General features: G+C 43.8%; 1 protein-coding gene across 3 annotated transcripts in view; it reads right to left on the reverse strand.

The window, feature by feature from the left end:
- Positions 1-24,622, reverse strand: part of ccnd2a (cyclin D2, a) — a 205,026-nt gene that overhangs the window by 8,346 nt on the left and 172,058 nt on the right. For 2 of the 3 annotated variants that reach the window (XM_054775443.1, XM_054775444.1), the window contains 3 exons: positions 17,308-17,523; positions 13,508-13,667; positions 5,030-5,178 (listed from right to left, as the gene is read on the reverse strand). In XM_054775443.1, the coding sequence (XP_054631418.1) occupies positions 5,030-5,178; positions 13,508-13,667; positions 17,308-17,478 (480 nt within the window). In that variant the 5' untranslated portion in view covers positions 17,479-17,523. Of the gene's footprint in view, positions 1-5,029; positions 5,179-13,507; positions 13,668-17,307; positions 17,524-18,808; positions 19,317-24,622 lie in introns of those variants that run through there. The other variant, XM_054775442.1, reaches the window with a different exon arrangement.

The following is a 24,622-nucleotide window of genomic DNA, read 5'->3' on the forward strand; positions in this document are numbered from 1 at the left end:
ACCAAAAGAGAGAAATGCGTGAAGCCGTGGAATGTGTTTCAAGTGCTGACTGTACCGCACAAGACTGGATGGTCAAAGCTGGGGCGAGCAGGCAGACGCACAACAACCCACAAACTTATCTCAAAAATCTCCCAGAAAGAGGCTGACAGTGTGAGTCCGAACAATCGAAAACGGCATCATTTAAAAACAAATTCTGTTTCGTCCAAAACAACTCACTTAGTTAAGGGATCATCTTCCAAAATAAAAACATTCTGCTGCAGCTTGACGACACAAAAACAAAAGGGGAAGATTGGGGTGAGGAAAGGGGAATTGTGTTCTTGGGGACTGAAAAAACATGAATGAGAGACTTAAATAAAACTGAACTGAAATTATATATTTTTTTAAAGTCACGGAAGTGGTGGCCTTCCATGCCTCTGTAACGAGACTAGACGAAGAGCAGAATGCTATGATAGAGCGTTTCAGTGTTCTTACATTTTACATAAAGTAACTTATTTCTACACTTGTATGGCAAGTAAGGTTATTAAAAAGTGACATACTTTGGTGACAGTGTCACCAAAAAACAGTATTAGAAGCACTGACATACAGTTACAACTATAGTTTACAATTATAGTATTTGTTTTATGAAAATGTATTCATTCATTCCAGTGGTCAATTATTTTCATTAAGTAGCGTGTCTCTCGGGTGCACTGCTTTCAGTCATGTATTTGTATGTTAAGAATTTTTGTCCAATCAGATTTCAGCTACTATGTGTTGCCATGTTAATCTAATCTGTCCAGGGCCTTCAGAATAGGAGTGCTGGCCCATGTCACATACACACTATTAGCATTGGGGCAGACTTCAGGTTCAGTGACATCAACACTTTGTCCTCTGATTGGATGCAAAACTGTTCAACAAGCCAACTTACGCCCACAGTGGCTGACTGAGAAGGAGTTATAGTATACAGTAGTATACAGTATACAGTTATAGTATTACAGTGTACATGTGTGGAGTTATATGAACCCTCAATCATCGGGCTGTTCTATTTGTGATCGTTACATTTGGCTGAGTGCCATCTTTGTAAGCGCCGGTGTATCGCCGCTCACCGGTGGAAATTAGTCACTAAAATTAGTCACAAGCAGTAATTTCTGTCAGGCGTATCAGTAACCATGTATTCAAAGATAAGGGGACTATTATTAGCAATACAGTATTGTTGTCGTGGCTGTCTGGTCAACACTTATTGTGTTGGAGTTGCCCTGCATTGTATTGCCACTGCATAAGTGGGCGACCGAGGTCTGAGACCCCGGCATGGCACTTTTGACGATCTATTTTTAAAATTAGTGTGTCGAAAAAAATTCTGGCCTGTTAAGTCCTCACTGAAGGCCCAGGTACCAATTGCACCATGCACCACTGCTTACAAGACAGTTAATAACGCTAAGGTATTACAGTGGAGCCCGTTTAAGTCGATCCAGCTGATGTGGACAACCTGTCTATGTCGACCAACTCATCAAGTTCCGGTCCACCGTGTTCTTCCGATTCCTAAAAAGTACCTGCTTACGTCGACGTCAACATACAGGGCTGCCCGCTTTTGTTGACATAAAATGTAAAAAATGTAAAAAAGCTGCAACAATGAATCAATCCAACTAATCGACAACTATTTTGGTATTCGTTTTATTTTTTTTAAATTTAAAAATGGAAATATCCTCCGATTTCAGCCTCTCGAATGCCAATATTTTTAAATTTCTTTAGCCGTCCATGAAAGCAGAGCTTTGTGTTTTAGGCATAACAAGGCATTCACACACATCAGCTTTGACTAAAAAACAGTGATCAACATTTTTGCATCTTTTGTGATATGTTGCGGACCAAACCACTAACTGTTTGTGTTTGGTTCTTACTGATTTGGTCTGTCTTGGGCAAGGGTGCCCATTACGTCAATCGCGAGCTACCGGTCGATCACAAATGTAGTTTGGGTCGATCGCGTAATCATCACTTTGCAGATGTCATATGACATCAGGCAGCTGACATGAAGCTCCCTTCCTGATTCCTCTTGCTCCCCCGCAGCAATGGTGAACAGATGTCTCAAACTACACACAGATGAAACCTTCATCTACCGATTATGGATGAACTAACTCAGCCGTAAGATGCCTATATCCATACAGAAGTTATCCGCTCAATTGTAGCGGCTGGTTATGTATAAAAAAGTGAATTGTTTGAGGGCTTTGCTTTGCGTCATGAACTCCACTATAGAAATGCGTGTTTTTCTACTCCTCCCGTTCTGAAACTATTATTAAATATTTAATATGTTGCCTTGATTTCGGCTGCATTGCCTTTTCCATAATCATTTTCATTTCTTGTATTTTGGGAATGTTTGATAGCAAATGCTAACTGGACGTAATACATGACAACAGAGACATACTGTAACTGCTGTCTAGTTACACGGCATCAAAAGATGCATACAGTCACTTCCTGTAAATCAAGCTTTAAGTAGTGACATCATTAAGTAAAAGCATGGATGGACGTATTAACCTGGATTCCACCATCAAGAATCTAAATAAAAATATGCACAAGTGCAGGAAAACCGTGTCAACAAACTGCCGTAGGTTCAAAAATCCTTTATCAGAGGTGGACCGTCATCGCACAATGTGCCACTATCACTAAAAGTCTCACATCGACAGCCCAGCTTGGCCATACCAGGTGTGTTTGCGTGTGCGTGTGTGTGTGTGTGTGCAGCGATGCACATTCTTCCAGCGTGCCCAAGGTGGTGACTGAGCCTTGTCACATTTCCATTGGAAAACCGCAGCTTGTGGATCACGCAGATGCCAGCAGGGTGCCGGGAGGGGGCGGCCTCAGCCGTGATGCCATTGGCAGCAACATCAGCAGCTTTGGCGAAACTTTCCCCTCACATTTGGCCTGGCTCTTTAGCTAGCTTTAGCTCTACTCTCTTGCTGGCCAAACACAAATACACAAGCGTATGTGTACGTTTGGACTCGGGTTCAAACTACCTCCCTGGTGATTGCAGTCTAAATTGTCCTGGAGGCCCTTGGGTGCTGACCTGAACTATGACATGGATCAACTTTTGTGAAAAGTCTCTTTTAGTGTGCCTGCATGCTCCGTGGTATGAAAATCGTGTAAAAATAAATACAATTAGCATAAATTCATATTTCTTGAAGCTGAGTCTCACTAGCGGTGATCTGATAAGTTCTTGTGTAACTTTACAAACCAAAACATACCCAATATGTTTGCTTTTGGCTAGCTTCTAAGCAGTTCATACTTAAGTCCCTCATATATGTTGAATTAGGAAAGGTGCCCTCTGCTTCGCCTCCAGCCTGCGCTGCAAAGCGCGGCTTGTCTGGATCCAGGAATGTGGGGAGTTGATCATAGAGCCATAGAGCGACTTAATTCCCTCATGTCCTGAGCCGTGCAGTCTAAACACACTGAGGTCCTGTGCTGCTGAGGCTAACTATTTGTTTTTCCTCAGCTGGTGAGCGAGACTTCACACAGCACACACCAGAGGGAGCCATGCTTTCCAGCAGTGACGCTTTACGGAACCGAAAGGAGGCGGCGGGCGAGACTTGATTGTCCCAATGCAGTGCTGATGGTCCACCTCCCCCTCCTCCTTAGCCTCCCTTTGGGCCGGGGTTTAACAAACCAGGGCTTGGGGGCTGCTGTTATCTGCCCCCTGTGTAGTGTGCACACACGTTCCAACTAAAGCAACTAGTGCAAACACTATCATTTTTGGTCATGTCAGACTTTACCTTTACCGATACGGGCTAGATATATGTAAAAAAAAAAAACCTCAAATAAAAATGATTTTGAGTCGTTTCATGCCCCCAAATGAGCACGTCAAGACGGGCCGACACATGATGAATGCCAGGTATTGCTAACGGTCCTGCCGCTGTTTGGACTCGTCTTACCCACCACAGCAGCATTCCCAGGATTGTTTATACGAGGAGGCCCTACTCAGACGGAAATCTGCCACTTGCTAACAGTCAACTTTTTGACAAACAGCCCAACGCGCAGGAAGCAAATGTTCCATGACTTAAGATTATCGCATGAATTACAGAACCACCATATATTCACCTGCCAATCTGACGTAGCTAAATAACCAAAATATTAGACAGCTCCCAGTATGATGCAATGCAGTTCTACGCCATTGCGAACCACAATAATAAACATACTCACAGATGTGGAGGCACAACTTTTTACGCAGCCCTTGTATAGGTTGGTATTACTGAAGTGGCTGAGGAGAGTGTGGTGTTTTAGACTACAAGTGAATGTGCTGTGAAGGTGGTTATTACCAATGTGAGTCAAAGGGGGTCTAGTACAGTCGATCCCCACTTTTCGCGTGGCTTTACTGTCTGGGACCACCTCTGCTCTCCTAGAATTTTGGATCAAAATTTGCAACGTTGTAATACTGTTGTAATTATGAGATTAGATTCAGCTCCAGAACCCTTGCGAACAATCCAAGTTTAAGGCCCCACACACTTAATCAACGCATTTTACGTATAAAACCAATGTAAGCGATGAATAGATGGAATCGGAGCCACGGTGTAGCCTTTAACCTGGTCGTCAGGCTGGCACTAAATGCTAGCAGGCTAGAGAAGGGGTTTCTTCAAGCCGCGGCTACAGAATCCACACTGCTTGTCTTTGGCAATTCCAGTAACAACGTAGGCTCATATATTATTAACCTGCGTTCACCTCGGCTGGATTGATGGTGGTAAGATTTGGATCAATATGGTTATTTTGGTGTCTGTCTCAACCTCGCTGCAAGTTTTGAGGCCGGATTGACGAGTGCTTCCATAACCAAACAATAACAAACTTTTGCATATCACAGCACATGGTGCGTTCAAGGACCGCCAAACAAAGTGATGCTTGGTGAAAAAAAGTGAGATTGAAGCGTAAAGATATAAACACGTAAATATATATTTAGGCTTTATAACTGTGGTACATGTTTACCTGTATAATCACGCATTGATCCACTGTATTTACTTCTTTTGCCAATAATTTCATTTTTTCAAATGATAAATAAATAAAAAAAAAAGAATAAACTCACCACTTCTGTGTTTGTGATTTTGGCCAGCAGGTCTGTCAGACTGTCCCCCCACTGGGACTGGTTCACAGAGTCCAGCTGCAAGCCGCAGATTGCTGCCCCCACGCTTCCTGTGGCAATCATGGATGGAGGGTACATGGCGAATCTGAAATCTGTTAAAGAGGAAGAAAAGCTAATTGAGTCAACGTGTAAGCGCCGCCGCTATAATTGCCTCTGCAGAGGTTTTCACTTGTTGTTTATTTGTCTGTCTGTGCATTGGATTGCTCGTAAATCTTCATGAAACTTGGTGGAGAGTTTTAGCGTGACCAGGCAAGGGAATGAATCATTCAATGTTAGGGCATATTAATAAAACTGGATGGAAAACACTCTGTTACATCAGCCTGACAAAATCTCCTTTCTAGACTGCAGGTCAGGGGTGTGGTTTCGGCAAGCGGCTCATTTTTTAATCTAAAAATACAATTAATTAAATCCAAATGAGATGTATTATGAAATATCACACTACTTTGCTTCGGATGTGTTGTTCAGACAGCTTAGAATACACTGACCTGCACTACACTGGCTTGGTTTGTGCATCTTTAATGTACAAAATGTATCAAAACGGTCCCCCTACATTCTTCAGTTTTTTTGTATGTGACCATCTCTGGACAACGTACAGCCAACCCTGCTGTACTTCACTGGATTCACAGTTGACGGTTATGTGTGTGGTTGTTTCAGTACCAAAATGCTACCTCTTCATGCCATTCAAATGACCTTAGAATTGGAACCGGATTGTTTTGAAACTTTTATAGTGCATATCAGTGTGGTGGCCCGCCACAAATTCATTTGGTCCCGCTACAAATACATTTTGGTCATCTACCGACCATGCACTTCTAGTTTTAATCGGTAAGACATAAAAACAGGAGGCTGTTTTGTTACTTCAAACAAGCAATTAAAGTGGATACAGCTGTCTCTTTACTGGAGGATTATGTATTCAGCTGGCACCATAGAAAAATGTCAGTTTATGCTCCCCCCCAAAAAACAGTACAGGCATGTGGTTCCCAGAGACAATACTGTATGATTTGGTAATCCAGCAGTCAGTTGATAATTAATCCTTCTATTGCGCCCAGCTCGAACGCAGCGCTCGCTAATGACCAGCAGCCTGGATAATGAGGGTTCACTTGGCTTGTAAAGGAGCTGAAAAGCAGCCGCCCTCCCTAACCTGCTCCACCCCCTCTCCCCAAACCCCCTCCCTTGCCCCCCTCAGGCCGGCCCCCTTTCTTCCATCTCCTGAGTAAATCGTGTGCTCGCTGAAAAAGCCCCATAGCGCTTGGAAAGGGAGGAATAAAGAGGCTCAGTGCCTCTGCCAATGCTCACTGCTGTAGGTCCTTTTTCCACGTGTGGTCACAGGCGTGCGTCTCAAAGACCAATAACCTTGTTAGCTCCCCTCACTGTCATTCATAATGCAAATGAGACAGCTTGTGAACGGGCCAGAAGCCCGAAAAGGCAAGGCAACTGGCATACAGGCGCGAGTGAGAGAAGATGGGGGGGGGGGAAGATAGAGAGAGCAACACAATCGCTGTCTCTCACTTGCGCTATTCTCTCTGGTACGTCTTGCTCAACTTCTACCTTTTTGGAAAGCACATGGCCTGCTCGGGGGGCTGCTGAATGACACACATGCCCCAGTCTTTGTCACGACAACAGGCGGCGGTTGGCGTTGGCGGCCCTCCTATCTTTTAGCATATTAATAGAGTGGCGGGCCCGAGAGAGGGAAGGCAGAAGAGTGCGACTCCATTGTCCGGAGTCATCACCTCATTTCACCCAATTGAGAGACACAGCATCCATCCCGTTTGCTGATAGCAATTCAGCCAGACAGACCGGACAAAGAGCGTGGCCGGACAGAGGATGGGTCAGGGGGTCAACGGGGAGAGGAAGATGAAGAAGGAGGGATGGACAGAATGGTGACAAGGCCACGAGGAGAAAAGACGGGAAGGCGGTGGGCGTGGTGGGAGAGCATTGGGGGGGGGGGTTGACATCTCTGCTGCACATCACTCTCAAGTTTGTGTCCAGACCCTTGTGAGGTTTTGGAGGAAGAAAAGAGTCGCCCTCCAGTGACCCTCACCTCCTATCCTCCCCCCCACAAGTATGCCTCTGTTCCTGGGCCACCTATGGGCTGGGGCAGTGGGCAGCGGGAGGGGGTATGGAGGCAGCCTGCTCATTAACATATTGCCATATTCAATTGCAAAGCAAACGGCATGCGATGGCTCTGAAGGAGATTTTTCTTCCTTCTTTTTTCGTCCAGCTGGAATCAAAGAGGTGGGCCCTTTGATAACTGCAAAGGCAGCCCCTCACTGCCTTTTTAACATGCAGAACCAGGCGCTTTCTCATCTTGTGGGCTCAGTGTTGACAAATAAATGAACTTATTATACACCCCTGTGTTCGCCGCTGGGCCTCTGCCAAGGGGCCGATTTATTAAAGACTACCTCGAGCCAAGAGGAAAGAGCAGACAAAGACCCTCTGCATTACATCACTGCTGTAATAGCGCAACTTTCTCCAGGGGGGTAAAAGGACAAAGACATACATGGATTTACTGCATGTGTGATGTGAGCACAGACTGACAGGCTAGGGGGCACACACCTCACAGGCAAGGAATGATATACACACACGCACACAAACACACCACACACATGCAGGGGGCACAGAGCTCGGTTTGTAGCAGAGCCGAGTGGCAGGCAGTGGGTAGCAAGCTGATTTTTCGCCCTCCAGACAAGACAACAACAAACAAGGACGCACGCGTGCAGCCGATGCAGCCCGACACTCGGGCCTGGCGAAGAATGCTCGTATTTTAGGAGCGGCTCATTGATATTCTTGTTGAGGATAAACTGTGTATGGGGACGAGTGGGGATGCCTGCGATGGAAAGCTTTGTGTAAGCGGTGGCTGCCTCGTCTGGCCTGCACGCCTCTCAGCCCCGTCAATGGCCCTTTCTCCTCGCTGTCGCCGACTCACTGAAACACCATCCTCTCTGGCCTCTGGTCACATCGTCTGCTGCCCTGCATGGCACACGCCTAGCGGGTGGCTGCAACTTACGCACATTGAACGTGTAAATTCATTTGCGCTGGAGAGTTGAACAACAGCCAAGTAAACTGGAAGACAATCCCAAACTCTCCCCTCTAATGCCCCTCCTCTTTTTCCAATTCAATAAATGAAGGTCTTGTATTCTACAGGTGTAGTGATTATTTACCATGTTAAGCAAAAATACTAATTAAGGTGGCAACTGTCATTATTATGGGACAGGATTAGAGCCCAACCTTAATCCTATTAGCACTAATGCAAAACAGCATGGAAGTAACAATATGGTTTAAAGAAAGCTACTTAAACGATTCATCCTGCATGACGCACAAGAACAAAAAGACCCTATCTCTGAGACCCTCCCTTGGGATTATGTAACTGTAATTTTGGAATAATGTCGTAACTTCTGCCTCATTTGACATATCTACAGAGCCAAGGCACATATTTTGCATGTTAAAAATCTGCACACCACCAAGCGTGCCATGACTTATTCTGGGGAACAAGTGGACACGCAGATTGATCACGTACGGTGGATCCCCACACATTTGCGATTCAGCATTCATGGCCAAATTCATGCAAATTTGCAGATTTTGGTATAAAAAAGATGCGTTATATAATTAATTATATATGTATATTTATTATTATGATTAGGGCTGTCATTAGTGGTGAGTACCTATACAGTTTAAATGCGTTTAATAAGCGTGTGAGGCATAGTTAGGTCTTAAACCTGGACTGTGACGCAAATGAACATCGGCAACTGCAGAGTGCAGTGGAGGGTTCTGGAGCTGAAGCTAATCTGATCATTACAAGTCACTTCTATTGCAAATGAGCATCTGGGGGGGGAGTGAGCCGTGCGTTGAGCTGTGTGTCAAAAATACACATTTTTATTGGCGTATCAGTTACTCACTACTCACTGTGTCGCTGGCATAGATAGATGAAAAAAGATATATTATCTGTAGTAAACAATCATTTTTGGACCAATTTAAGTCACATTTAATGACTAGTGTGTGACACAGCACGGTGGTGGGGAATCACTGATTTTGACAATGGATTTAGACCAGGGGTGTCCAAGCTTCTTTCAATGAGGGCCACATACTGAAAAATGAAAGGATGCAAGGGCCACTTTGATATCTTGTAAGGAAACACAAGCTAAGACGTTATATGTACTTCAAGAAAAAAAACCCTTGCATATCAGCTTTGTGATACAGGTGAAAAGGCGTGTTATCGGCATGTACTTTGGTCTTTTCCCAATTTTGCTGTTGTTTCCTTTTGTTTTCCAAATAATTCAACTTTATTCTTTAATAATCTCCTAATATTATGACTTTATTCCCATAATGTTAGAACTTTTTCCTCACACTAGTTTTCCAAAAATGACAACTTTATTTTGTGTTGTCGACATAAAACAAAATTATTTTATATTTCAACTTCATGCTCCAAAAATGACATTATTTTTCTCCGTACTACGATGTTATTCTTGTAAAATTACAGACTTTTTCTTGTTAGAATAGCACTTTTTTCTCTGAATAGACGTTATTAGACTTTATTCTCATAAAATGAATAGTGATTTTTCCATCGTTTAGGGTATATTTTCAGAATGTGCCGCGGGCCCCAAATGGGCCCCGGAACGCACTTTGGTCACTGCTAACTTGGGCTAGAGTCATTCAACAGGAAAGCTGGATTCCGCATTTTTAAACATGGGAAAGTAGCAGCCTCCAAAGATGAATTCCTGTTATGCCTTTGCTGTTAGTCAGCTTGCCACAAGATTCTCAACGGATTGCTGATGGAGGGAACTCAGGACATGCCGCTCTATGATTCACTCACTGTGTCACACTGCGGGGTGCAAGCTACTTCCTGCTTCATCTGCCGCCAATACGGCCGCACCGGACATGATCCCACATATCAGTGATGTGATGGAGGAGGTGGCTAATTTGTTCAGGCTGTGACGCATCCAACATGAAGGGGTTTCATTGACCACATTTGAGATCAATCACTCATTTCGGGACTGATGTGATGACCGCCACCATGCCGACACCATTCTGGTCCAGTGAGATGGGCATGAAAATGGGCATGAATCACTGAATATTATTTGCACTGTTACATCGAAATTGCACGAGCACGGGCCAGTTTGCCCACGTTGTGGAGCTAAAAGGCACTCAGGGAAAAACTTACTGGGACAAAACCCAAAACTTTAAAAATCTAAAAGACAATTAAATGGTCTTCTGAGAAAACTAAAGAGGACACAAGCAGTAAAAAATAATACAGGTGGTCCTCGGGTTACAATGAGTTCATTTCCTAAACTGTCAAGTTTTAGTGGAAGTCAGACGTTATACATAAAACACAGAACACGTCGAGGACATACAAAACACAGTAACAAAAAGATTAAATACAAGGCTACTCTGAAAGGATAACCTCCTCTTCTCCTAGATCTCCTTGTAACAGCGCACCGAATCCATGACCCCTCTAGCATTCATTAGCATTCAGTAATCTTTATCCTGCCAATACTGATGTGGGTGTGTCTCCTCTCTCTGAGCTTTTTATGGTGTTTTATGATGATGGCTTTCCTTTTCTTTGGTGCACTGCCGCTTCGGAGACATAATGAAGTGTAAAACCTTAACTAACAAGCAAGTTTTATGCTTCGTCAGTGTGGCTGAGCAGGCACACACTGTTTTCTTCCACCCGGCGCCAGACGCACACTGCATTCTTGTGTTGTGCATGGCACATATTCTTCTGCCGCCGCATGCTGTAACTGCTTCTCGAGCAAGTCTCGTGTTTACGAACCAAAATTCTGGTTTTGTAACACGGAACGTCGGAAATCGAGGACCACCTGTAGATGGATAATTCTCCATAATTCTCCCCAGGGAAATTCAAACATCAAGCAGCTGACGTCGATTTTACAGGTAAGAAATAAGAAATAAAATCAAGGTGGGAAAAAGCATTAACAGGACACAGTCCAATACATGACGTCTAAATGTGCATTTTTAATAATATTAATTAATACTAATTAAGTATTCTGTTTTAGTTTTCTAGAGCTTAACAGACTTTTCTTGCAGCAGATCATTCAAAAAGAGGAAAATTTGTACGACTCCGTACAAGAAGGCACCCGTTTCTCTCTTTGGAAGGAACCTGGTAATGATCAAGTTACTTCACAGTTTAGAGAGTACTGTAATCAAATACCATTCATAACTTGAAGAGCTTGTTTTCCGCCACTTAAACCACTCGTTAACTACATCCCAACGTGCAGTTAAAACCTCCAGGACGATGGGCTCTCTCTAATGGCCAACATCCACATGTAGGTGTTGATCAACATGTACGACCATCATTCCATGCATACCATGACAGTGAAGGCTGTTGTTCATTAAAAAAAACATGTCATAATCCCTGCCAATATGGCCAGAAGATGGAGCTCAATAACCACAGCAGACAGTTTGGGGCGCATCTGTCTGCCCCATGCACCCCGTCCATTCTCCCACTTTACCCCAATTGAATAAGAATGGATGAGGAAGCTCGGAGTGCTTGGTGTGCGTGTGTAGGAATGGAGGTTCATAATCTCCCTTAATGAGCTTGTTTCTGGGCTATTATCCGGCAGCCTGCCTGAGGGAAAGGCCGGTGTTTCCTATCAAGTGGCCCTGCGGCGCTGACCCTCGCATGGCTCTGCATATGAAATGTAAGGGCTGCGTCTTTTGTCTCCCCTCTCCCAGTCTCGAGCTGAGCCCCTCAATCCATTTGCATAGTCCTGAATGGACCAGCCAGTGTTATTAATTAATACAGAGCCAGCCTACGCCACCTGACAAAAACCCACCGAGTGGCCTGAACGGAACTGTTTCATCAAAAGCGAGGAGCTATTAGGAACGAGAGGCCTTATTCTCCACTTCGCTTCTCTCCTTGTTCTCTTGAAAACAGAGCGCCGTGGTTTTATGCATGTTTTCTTTTTCACTAGACGGGCAGCGACGGTGGGAGTCGTGGCGGCTGGTGGGTTTGAAAGAAACGGGAAGGCCACAGGTGACCCGTTGTCAACTGTCTTGCAAATGTAAATCCTCCTTGGGCTGTCTTCGCCTCCTCAGCACCACTTGGAGGATGTCCCCTGGAAGATTCTCACCAGATAAGGCGTGATTTATGTCTGAGAACGCTGCACAAAACAGCGTTTCCAATTCCCAGAGAATTTCAGATGCACCAAATTGTTGAATCACTCGTGCTCTTGTCTTTCTCTGTCTTGCCCTCACTACTTTGTGTTTGCAGAGTACATTCATAGATAAATGGCCTGTTGCTAATCCAGCACTATCTGCGGAAAGTCTTTCTCCGAAGACACAATGTCAGGAGGAATCGGCTCGTAAATTCACTTGCACTCCCTCAATGAAGCCATTACGGACAAAGTGCACGCTGACTCTTTCACAACGTTGCTTTGAGAATAGGTACTATCGCTGACATGCTGTCATTACACAAGAATCTACAGGCACAGAGCGTGAGCGTGGGTGAGTCACACGGAAAGATTTGTTTTTTCCAACATTAACCTTTAGAAATTAGCATTTTCTCACATCTTTGTTAAAAGATCGACAACGGAAAAATGGCATTTTAAAACAACGCATACTCTCCTTTGAATCAGTACGAGGAGCTGTTTTCCATGGGGGTTCTGGGGGGAGGGGGGTGCATTCTTGTCTGAGGTCTGCACAAAAAGAAGCCATTGGTTGCAGGAGTCATCCTTAATATTAATACATCACTGCTCGGTATCACACCTCTCAACGTGCAGACTTTAGCTGACGCCAAGGAGAGAATCGCAACATGGGAAAGCTATCATGTCCTCCAGCTGTGGGGTGGGGAGGCGTGAGAAGTTAAGAGGGAAGGCGATATGAAAACACAGCGTCTGAGAATTGGCAGAAAACCTCCTGCACCCTCTCCCCACCTCCATCTACAGATCAAGTTAAAGCCTCCATGTCCCTCCCCAGGACTCACTTGATGTTTGATCTTGTGGGAACAATTCACCTCAAGAGCAGAGAGACAATGGCCCGCCAAGCCTCCACCCCGTGCATCTCTTCCCTCGACCCTGTGCGACACGGGAATGCCCCTCAACCGGGCGAGTGCGCTTTGAAGTGTCACTGGATGCCACTGACAGGTCTCCAAAACACCACACACATACCAGACCGCGACATGACAGATGATGGAGGCGGCCTGAAATGTCTTCCATGACACAAGCTTAACTTGGAATATTTTCACGCTGTAGGTAATGCATCACACTTAAGTTACTTCAGGCCTCGGAGCCGAGCTGCACTTTGATACGGAGCTCAGAGAAGAATGCTTGCAACATAGGAAAAGTATGCTGTTGCAGTACAGTGGATCCCCGCACATTCACGATTCAGTTTGCGTCAGCTTCCCCAAAGAAACATTGGAATGAATCAATGTGGACATCCATGAGTGAACAACACCGATTGATGGCGTCCTACCTGTGGCACAGAGGGCGATGAAGGTCTGGACATGTTTCCGTATAAGAGTCAGTTTATCCTCAGGCAGCGGCAGCCTCCTCACTATGTGCTCGATGAAGTCGTTGGGCGTCACCGCCGCCAGGTTCCACTTCAACTTCCCCAACACCACCAGTTCCCATTCCTGAAGCGAAGGAGACGGACACAGAAAGATTGTGAGACCATGACGAAGACTCAAAATCGCAAACGCTGACATGTGGAAGCTGAAACAATTTGCAGCTGTTCAAGGCAGGTTGACAGCTCAGCATTAGTGGAGGTGCCTCACTGCAGCCAACAGAGGTCGCTGTTTCATTTCTTGCTATACACAATCTGAAAATGAATATATTCATTATTTATAGATATTAACGAGTCATATCCTCAGTGTCCTTCTCAACTTCACGTTCCTGCTGTCATCTTATTCCAACAGTCAAGTGCACCATGTCCAAAATGCGGTTCGAGGGCCATTTGCAGCCCGCACATCGTTTTTTATTAGTCGGCTGCATGTTCTAGAAAAATAGATACAATTACAAATAAAATACAACAAAAATGGGGCGAAATGTCAGGAGAAAAATGTTGACAAGATGATGCAAACAAGACAAAGCTGACGTGCACGCTACATATATAGAGTGTATCCCCGCACATTCGCAAGTCAGCATTTGCGAACCTACAAATTCACACATTTTTAGCACCACAGTTGTGTGCGGAGATGCACAAGTGACACGTATAAAACTTTCTCTGATGCAGCCACAGCTTAATAATTCCAATTGTTCATGGATCGGCTCACATCATTTATTAGCGGGGAGTGCCTACACATTTTATACTTTAAATGCATTTAATAGAGTAAATGTGTGAGGCTTACTTCGGGCTTAAAGCTGGATTGTGTTGCGAGTGAACAACGGCAACTGGAGAGAAGGTGAATCTAATCTAATCATTACAACAGTCCTTGTTATTGCAAATGTTGATAAAAAATCGGAGAAGAACGTCAACGTCAAGCAAGTAGGAAGGGGCGGGGTGGGGAGCTGTGTGTCAAAAATGGAAGACGTTTGGACACCGCTGGTCTCGTGGGACAGTTAGAATTGAGCCCTGTGAATTCTGCCTAGCAACAAGTGGCTGGGCTAGCGTGTGACGTGAGCGGGAAGAAGAACGCAGGCAATCTTTCTGATGCTGCTGCACCTTCTCGAGTTGAAAATGTATTTCTGTGGTGAGCTTTTATGAGTGAGCCACAGTCGATGTGTGTTATCGCTGATACATAAAACACTGAGAAGTTCAAAATCGAAAAAGAGAGTCCATTGCTTTTCACCTAAATCGAGCGCTGAGGACGCGGATTTGTGTTTTTCACGAGGTTGGGACTGAGAAACACGAGCAATGTCGCCAGCTCAGGTGACCTCACAACTGCATGCTCCCTCCCTGCTTGTCTGTCTGGCATCTGGGACTTTCCTAAAGAGGCCCAGCAGAGGTTCCACTGTGTGTGAGCGCGAGGGGGAGGAAGGCTGCGTATTGGGAAGAATCGGCATATAATCTGTGTTCAAATGTTTAAAGTGATGTAAAAACACTCTTAAAGCCATTTCCTCCCACACAAGCCATGAAACGTCATTTGGAAAATCTCAGTAAACCCACCATTGTCAAGTGGCAAACAGACCTACAATTCATCCAAAACGCCTTGTAATGACACAAGAGGCTGCTGTAACCTTACATTGCGCGGAAGAGACACATGTGATGGGATGTGACACTAGGTGTGGTGTTCTCTTCTCTTAGGGTGTATTGTTACTTTCACTTCCTAGAGGAGGAGGTGATTAACTGAAGAGTTGGTGACTAATTTAGGAAAACATTTAGCGGTTTGGTTCCAGAGTCGGACTACTGCCTTGTGACTGCGACCACGGATGCGGCTGATTTTCTCCCTCTGAGAGACCGCATGGTCCCAGTCATGAGATAATCCAACATGGCTGCCGCTGACCCTGCAAGCGACCAGTGTTTTCCTTTTCTTTTTCTTTCTGTGAATTGAATGAAAAGGTTCTGTAATCCTGAATTACTGAAGACGAGGGTGTCCAATCTTTCTTCCACCGACGTCCGCATCTGAGTGATGGGGAAACTCAGTTTGAGTTTTTATTTTTATGAGTCACTCATTGGAGCGAATCGGGTACTGGATTCACTCGAGTCACCCGTCCGAGGGCGCAAGCGCAGAAACTTGCGTGAATCGGGTGTACTCAATTCACTCGAGTCATCCGTCACAGAGCTCATGCGCATAAACCCGCACAAGTTCCACCCCTTTCCCCGCAACTTGTCCCGCATTTAAATCACTCCCTGAGCAGGGGTGAGTAAGTGATCAAGTTAACAGAGAGTAACGAGACTCACAATTCAGTAAAAATCTCGACCGCATACAGAAAAACCGAAGGACGTGGAGGCCAACTTTGATAGTTTGTGAATTAAAGATGCTAAAAGCGATCCAACGGAGGTCAATATATGCTAAGATATCTGCACTAACAGCTAGGTGACGAAGCAAATTACAGTCGTCCCTCTGCACTTTGCAGTTTGAATTTCAGGACTTCACTCAATCACGGTTGTTCAAAATGAATTATTTAATACATTATTGCTCTTTCGTGGTTGACCAAGGCCTTTTTTTTATGCATATTTAAGCAAATTTGACGTATTCTTGGTCTATATTCAGCGTTTACAAGCGTAAAAATGGTGAAATGAACAGAAATGGACCCCGGGCCCTGACTTCAGAGCCAAATCATCATCCAGGCAACACAATTTGTACTTATATGAGTTGGAAAGCTTATTTCAGAAGCGAGCCTGCAAACAAAAGCTTGCAACACATCAAGGCCAAGTGCTGAGTGGCAGGTCGGCACCCACTTCCTTATGCACTGCGGTTCATTTGACAAGAAATTCTTACCAAAGATGAGGCAAAAAAAAGGAGCCATCACATGCACCGAGCAGCTGATCTCTGTTTCCTGTATCTGCATTACAGCCAAAATACTGCCTTACATAGAAACAAAGAGCAGAGAGCCGCAAAGCGAGCTTGATTTGAATACACCTCGTTGCACCTTCTTTCACATGCTGGCCATATAGGCGTGACAATGGAAATGGGATCGCGACGACAATGCAGTGCGTCCGGCCAATGACCTGCAGAATCCTAATACGTGGCCCCTTTCATATCATGATTGTTGTTTACTGAGGAATGTTTATGTAGCACTGCTGAGCTCTCTTATCTGATGTGAGAGCAGCCTAAGTAATTGCTTTGTGCAGGTGAACGCAGCTGCGGACATCACAAGCCTTCGCAAAACAAATAGCCTAACACAATCGTTCTAACAGCAGGCAAAAAGGAAAGATATAGCGCGAGGGTGACATAATATCACAAGCGTGTGTGTGTGTGTGTGTGTGTTGGTGGTTATTTTTGGATGGAGGCTGAACTGTAAAAGGCAAACTTGAATTTCTCTGTGTCTCTCTCCCACTCTGACAGGAACAGAGTCAGAACTTTGGCTGCCATTCAAGATGACCTCGTTGCTCTGCGACTGCAAATATCTGCCGCTAGATGGCGATGGAGACCACGAGACAGATTTTAAAAGCCCAGCCAGCCAGAGGGGTCTTCTTGTACAGTAAAACGAGAGCCCTTGTGTGTGGGGGGGCTTTTTAGATTGATTAAAGCACAGTTTCGAGTGCAATTAGATGACAATGTCATGTTTGTAAAGGAAAAATCATGTAAAAAAAAAAAAAGAAAAGAAAAGAAAAGACAGCATAAAATATAATATTGAGGAATAAAAATGTGCTGTTTGAATGTTGCTTACCAGCAGTTCTTGTGGTCTGATGGAGTTATCTGTGTAGATGCAAAGCTTCTCTGCAGTTAATGGACGAGTCTCTTTCAATTTGGATGCAAGAAACATGCAAACTGCTCCCAGCAGCTGCAGGTTACACTTTTTGGTGGGTACCACTGCTAGAAATCTGTCTAAGTAGTTCATGGCCAAGGGAAAAACTTCTTCCTCGCACTTCTGCTCCTCACAAACCTAAACACACACAGAGAGCACACAATGCAGCATCGTTCAGTCAGGGACTGCTACTTTTATTTCCCACCATTTCCCAAGAAGAAGAACTCTTAAAACGCATAAAATGCGGGGGGTGAAGCACATATAAATGCAATGACACTCCAGAGTTGGGGAGCAGCCAAGAAATTGCGCTGCGTCCTAATCAGTTGCGACATCACGCATTTCGTCAAAAATAGCTAAAAACGCAAAATGTGAAAAACATAGTGTCAAAAGAGTCACATTCCTGCAGTTCATTCACTAAGAAATGAATTCAAGTCACAATCAAGCCCAGCCAGAAAACACCCCGCTTATAGCGCAGTACGCGGAAACACTTTTTTCTTCATTCGTCATCTTTTTCATAAAATATTTAAAAATACAAATAAATTGTCTGGACCCGTTTCTTTTGCACCATAATAAACCACGGGGCCTTAGGCATCAAACCCGACCGTTCCTGTCCAAATTGTTGAAGAATAAATATGATTAAAACGTCAAAATACAAGACAAGTCGCATGAGGTTGGTGCGGTGTGCGTCACCACAGAGCCGATATATTCACTTCGAAAATTAATTAAAAATATTCAGCTGGTCGGAACTTGATCATATTTACATGAAAATAAAGCTTAGAGGCTGGGGGATGTTTGGAGATGAATGTTAGTGGGAAATACACGATTTAATGTCAAGTATTGAACGTAATTCCAGCGGGAGGCATTGCGACGGGGGGAAGAGCAAAAGCCCAGATAAGGCCCTCGCCCTTCCTCCATTTCAAACAGATACCTACAAAGTTTGCAACCTTAAAACTCATAATTTTTGCATTTGGGGGACACATGTGCTCGTCCTGCGCCATAGCCGATGGATTTTAAGTGCTGTTATGGGTTTTATGACACTGTAAAGTCCTCTTAAAAAGCACAAGCGCTCCTGTAAAAAAAAACAACATGGCGAACGGGGAAGCGCGGTGCTCGGCGAGTGCATACGTGTGCATGAAAATAGTCGGGCTATCTTTAATAAAAATCCCCCAAAAATGTCCAAAACAACTACCAGTCGCACCACAAGAGGCACCGATGACAAACCTTTACAGTTGTTTAGTATGGAAGCTGGAAGCTGCATAAACGCCATCGACATGAGCGGACTTAAAAACGCCCAACAGTTCGTAAAAAGCATACTTTTCGGCTAAAAATGAACTTAAAGTAGTCATAAAGGGGACGTTACGTCGCAAGCACAACACATGGAGAGCATCTGAAGCACATAACAAGCGCCGTGTGGTTATTATACCTCTAACATCCAAGTGGCGACCATCCTCCGCATAAAGGGCTGAATGTCTCTCTGCACCCCTTTAAAATACGAATATTGAGGTAGGAACCTCTCCTCTATGGTCAACAAGCTCTGGAGGACTCGGTCATCACAAAGGAGATTCGGATCGGGACGAGCCCGTATATTGGTGTCCATTTCCAGGCAGAGCAGCTCCATGGCGTTTGGCTTAAGTCACACACACACAAAACACAAAAAAACCCACAAAAAATCACCAGAACCCAAGGAGGATCACTGTGTGGAAAGTGTGCGCTAGGACAAAAAACACACTCTGACGGAAGGGAAAGTGTTTAGGAGGCATAAAAAGACGAGACTGCAGGCGTCCTGCTGCCTCTCGTTGTGGAGAACTTTTCCTGTGTGTCCCCTCAGCGCCAAAGCATCAGGCGCATTTCAAGGCTGCGCTACAGGCGTGCGCAACTGACGCAATTCCCTTTATTAGCTCCGACCATGCAGCACACGCATGGCCTCTCTTTTCTTTCTTTCTTTCTTTCTTTCTTTCTTTCTTTTTTCATCTTTGCCATGCATGCACACACTAGCACACCATTCAACCACTTGAAACCAAACTTCTGTACTTTAGAGAGACTTTTGAACATTTCTAGGGAAGTTTGACTCGATACAGAATGATATGAGTATGCGGAATAATATGCGTATTATAGTGTGGATTGTGATGATATCACCATTTCTTTTCAGAATAAGCACCACCGGGCTTTGCTTTTTAGGGAAGGTGCAGCAGCAGAGTTGATTGGGATGAACAAAGAGGCGCTGCCATGTGCTTTCCCGGAGCAGAGCAACACTCCAGCAGCACTAAAACCAACTTTCCCCTTCTCTTTTCGATATTGTACACGGACAAACAAGCAGGTGGACGGGATGCCGAGAGTTATTTATTAAGGAGATCATTTAGAGAAAAAAATGCAATGCTTTATATAAGAGAATGGAATCTGCATGGGTAAATATGTTAATCCCCCCCCATTCTTGGACGACTTCAAAGCTGTGAGCTGTGAATGGGAAAGACTGCAAAGTCCTCCCATGCTTTAGAGCTGTAGGTCTTTGCCATCCCAAGCTCCTATATAGGCTGCATAGCACCGCTTGGGAGAAAAGCAGGGGGAAATGTCTCTTTAAAGTTTTTTCCTCCCCCCCAACACTTCCCTCCCTCCCGTCTAAGTAGTTTCCTCCTCCCTCGCCGTGTATCTATTTGCATAGCCAATAGTTCCTCAGAGCTCGACCCAGGCTGGGCGATTGTTACTGGGCAGACTTCCTCTTACCCCCCCTGCCCCCCCCCCCCGCTCTGCCTCCACTGCACTGGGATGGAAGGAGCCCATCTGATACATCATATATATGCGAATATGGGCATAGAAATTAGAATGGGAAATAATGAGAAAAGATGATGACTAAAATACATTTCGTTTAAATAAGACGAATGAGAGAGAATAAAAGGGTATGAAAAAAGGGCGGCAGGTGTTCCAAACTGTCCACGCGTCCCAAGCAGCCGCAGACGCTTCCTTCACCTGCATGGATGCGCACCGGCGCCAACACCTGCGGCTGCTTGCACAGTGATAGCCATCAATGCTGCCCTACCCATATGCAAATGACAGGATGTACACCATATTTGCCTATGCATACCGCACAATACTGGAAAAGTTGTTCCTTCAATAGTAACTTGCTTTAGATAAACTGGATTTCTGTATTTAGTCACATGTGACTTTTTTTAATGCAGGCTGAATCCCACACGTGTCAGGGCGCATTTTTGTTAAAAAAACATTTTTTAATTTGTATTTTTTTTATCGCGCAGCTCCAGCGGCGGAACACACTGCAGAGCACACATCACAGGCGGAAGCGTTCACTCAGCATATCAGAATAAAGCTGCTACACCCCTCTTTGCAAAGACACGTAAAGCATTTATGGCATTTACACTGCAACCTTTTTACTGGCAGCCAAACAGTCCATAAAAATCAAACTAAAGCTAAAGTTTGCCGCACACTGCAAGAAATATCCAGCGGGGATTATCATTGTGATAAAAAAAAGTTGCAATAAATAAAAAAAATAACGCTCACAACGAAATATTGTATTTTATATTATTTCATGCGTACAGCGAAGACATGGAAAGGTCTTTTTTTTTTTTTTTTTAAATCGAAGTGACTCATTATCACCGCATCTTCTGCAGTTAAAACCCCCGCGGGTACCTGCCCGTTAATTCTTCTTCTTTACCCGTCATGAGAATGATGACGATGAGAAATGATGAGGAAAATACGGCAAGTGAGACGAGAGTCAGAGGGGAATTTATCTGCCTTCTGCAGAGACAGTAGTGAGATGACAAGGGCTCACTTCTGAGAATGTCACACCACCTCACTCGTGCAAGCTTCAGTCTCCTGCAGGGTCACCTTTAGCAGAGGATGTGGATATCTTGAAAAATAATTGTATTTTTTTTAAATCACACACCACTGTTGCATTTAATATACGATTTTTACCCTTACCAGGAGTCCAAATCTATGCAGGAAAAGCACATGTTTTTGTGCCCAGGAATAAAATCTACACAAATTCATTCTAATTTCCTTTCCAATCTTTAGTCCGTTTAATAAAAATGTATATATATATATATTTTTTTTTTTTACAAAGGAGTTTTCCCCTAAACTGTAGCCAGACTCGTTTGAATAGATAAGATCAGTTCAGGTATGTGAAAAGAAAATACCCACAGACAGGTCTGGAGACAGCATACCTGACCTGCAGGGACTCTCCATTCAATTCAATGACATTTCAACTCATTAAATGCAATTCATGCACGTTCAACAAATGACAAGAGTATTATGTTGTATAAAGCATAAATTATATAAGTTTGATGTCATAAACAGGGTTTCTTTGAAATCCCACCTAGATCTTTTCCATTTTTAATGTATTTTTAATAAAATCTTTCAAATATCTACATGTTCAACATGTATGCTTACATGTTAGTCTCCTTTTTAAACACCCTTAATCTCAAGGACATTATAACAAATGTTTATCTGCATGCCATTATCGTTCTTTAGTTATACATCACTGGTAAATGATTTTTAAACCCTACCAGACTTAAAAATGAATCCCTATTTTTTGTGACCAAAAGGCAGCAATAGTATGAAACATTTGAATCTTAAAATTCAAATATTCTTATTTCTTAATTTCCTACACTATTAATTTGTTTGATTTCCATTTAGTGTGGAGTTTATAAATATGCCAAATGTATTTGTGACGGAATCCAAATACAGAACAAATGACTACATTTAACATGAAAAACTTCCAAGTATTGACTCAGGAATAAATCTTCCAATACAGAGACACAATTGAAATGTTAAATGAGCTCATTCTTGCATGTTTTTTATTTTTTAAAACTTATTCAGCACAGATTATGGTCATTTTTCAACTAATTAAAGACGTCTTCTAGCAGCAGCAGCAGCATCATACGTTGACTTCACAACCAGACAGTCATAAAATCCTACAAAACACAAACATGTTTCCAGAATATTGACTAATCTCGACATGATGTGCATTCATGCACCTCAGGCACATTACTGGTCAGCACTTGTGTTGACATCATAACATAACACAAATCATTTGTTTATCATGTTCACATTTCCCCATTCTTGCTATGCCGCTCTGTGGTTGAATAAGTGCAGATGTGCACGCCAAACAACAACAAACAGAAAACGTTGCTAATCAGCTTTTTAAAAAAACAACAACAAAACCCCCAGTAGACTTCATGTGAAGCAAAACGGCAAAACACTCACTTCTCCATCTAAACACAACCTTGACAAACACAATGACTGCAAAATTAGCGCGTGCGTTAGCTGGGCTCTTCAATTCAGGTGAAGCATTTGGGATTGTGTGTGGAATTTCACAGTCATGTTCTGTGCCAAATTACTCACACATCAATCCAACAATGAGCAACGACCTATTCTCTTTCACCTTCAACAATGTTTCACTGTGATGCACCGTTGTCTCCTCGATACAACCACCTGCGGTTCTGCTCTGCTTTTCCCAATTTCAATAACGCAGCTTTGGCATTGAGCGCTCACGCTGCAGACTTCCCTCAGACTTCCTCAGGAATTCTTCACAAAAACATGTCCTCCCCGAATTCTTTGACACATCCCATATCTCACCAGCTGAGTGAGTTAATGCTCCTGTCTTCGGCCATCTTTGGGACAAGATGTTGGCTGCGGTAACTGCCATCACCCTTTCAGAGCAGCCAGTGAAGCACCTTTATCAGGGTGACACTGTAACCTGGTGTTGGTGGTTACAAACGTGCTCCCATAAATCAATTAAAAATGTAATTTGGGTCCGAAAACACGAGACTCGCTCGAGAACCAGTTACGGTGCGCAGCACGAGAGTGCAGAGTGTGGCAGTAGAATATAGTGTGTGCCTGCTCAATAGAGATGCAAAGATTAATCGATGATTATCCAATTAATCGACAACTATTTTGGTGATCGATTAATTGTTTCATTTAAAAATAATGTAAATATGTAACTATCCTGATTTCAGTCCATGAAAGCACGCCTATTTTCTTTGTGTTCCAGGCACAACAAGATCGTCACACACATCAGCTTTGACTTTGGAAAAGAGCAATCGACATTTTTGCCTCTTTCTGATATCTTGCGAAGCAAACCACAGCAGAGATGTGTGCGTAGAGCGTGCGTAAGAACCTTATAAAAAAACTCAGATTCATCGAAAAAATGATCGACTGATCGTTAGTTGCAGCCCTATTGCTCAGCCACACTGAGGAAGAGTAACATCGCTCATTAGCTAACTTGTTACTTCTACTTCTACTTCATTATGTCTCCTAAGCGACACTGCACCAAAGAAAAGAAAAGCCATCACCATGAAAGTGAAAATGAACATTAGAAAAAGTAATATTGGTCACTCTTTTGGTCCAAAATGCTGGACTGTCACGGGCATCATTAGCTAAGGATAAAGAATGAATGCTACAGGGGTCATGGATTCCTTGTGCTGTTACTAGAAGATCTTGGCAGAGAAGAGGTTATCATTCCAGCCTGGGACAGTATTTTGAGAAGGTAGAAAGGCTCACAAGACAACCACACGGACAAAAGTAAGGATTTGTTGTTTTATTACTTTCATTTCATTATCGTATTGAATCTTTTATGACTGTATTTTATCTGTCCTTCATGAGTTCCGTGTACAGTGTGAGCGCCTCCGTAGTTCCGACTTACACTAAAACTCAACGTACGTCATAGTCTAGTGGCGGAACTCGTTTGTAACCCGAGGACACTCCTGGTCCACAGATTGTCTTAGTAGGGAAGTGCAACAATGCAGACAAGTGTGACAGTACGAGCTTGAACGGTCTAAATTCTATCTAGTATAACATTTTAATTCTAATTCTATTCACTTTGGTTTGGCTCTGCTACCAAACTGGACAAGAGCAGACTGCAACGGACAATCACGTCTGCAGAGAAAACCATCGGGACGAGTCTGCCCTCCATAGAGGAACCGTACCGGTCCAGAGCCAAGAAGAGAGCAGACAACATCTCTGCGGACTGCTCACACCCCGCCCACAATCTATTCCAATTCCTCCCCTCTGGTAGGTGATACAGAGCGCTGTTCGCCAAAACAACCAGACACAAAAACAGTTTCAAAAACAGTTTCTTCCCCCTGGTTGTCAAACTATTGAACCCCCACCCCAACCCCTACAAGCTGGCCTGCACATATGCACATATGTATGTATGTGTATATATATATATATATATATATATATATATATATATATATACATACATGTACTACTTTAATATTTATAT

The sequence above is a fragment of the Dunckerocampus dactyliophorus genome, chromosome 5 (genome assembly GCF_027744805.1).
Source record: "Dunckerocampus dactyliophorus isolate RoL2022-P2 chromosome 5, RoL_Ddac_1.1, whole genome shotgun sequence".
NCBI classification, from domain to species: Eukaryota; Metazoa; Chordata; class Actinopteri; order Syngnathiformes; family Syngnathidae; genus Dunckerocampus; species Dunckerocampus dactyliophorus.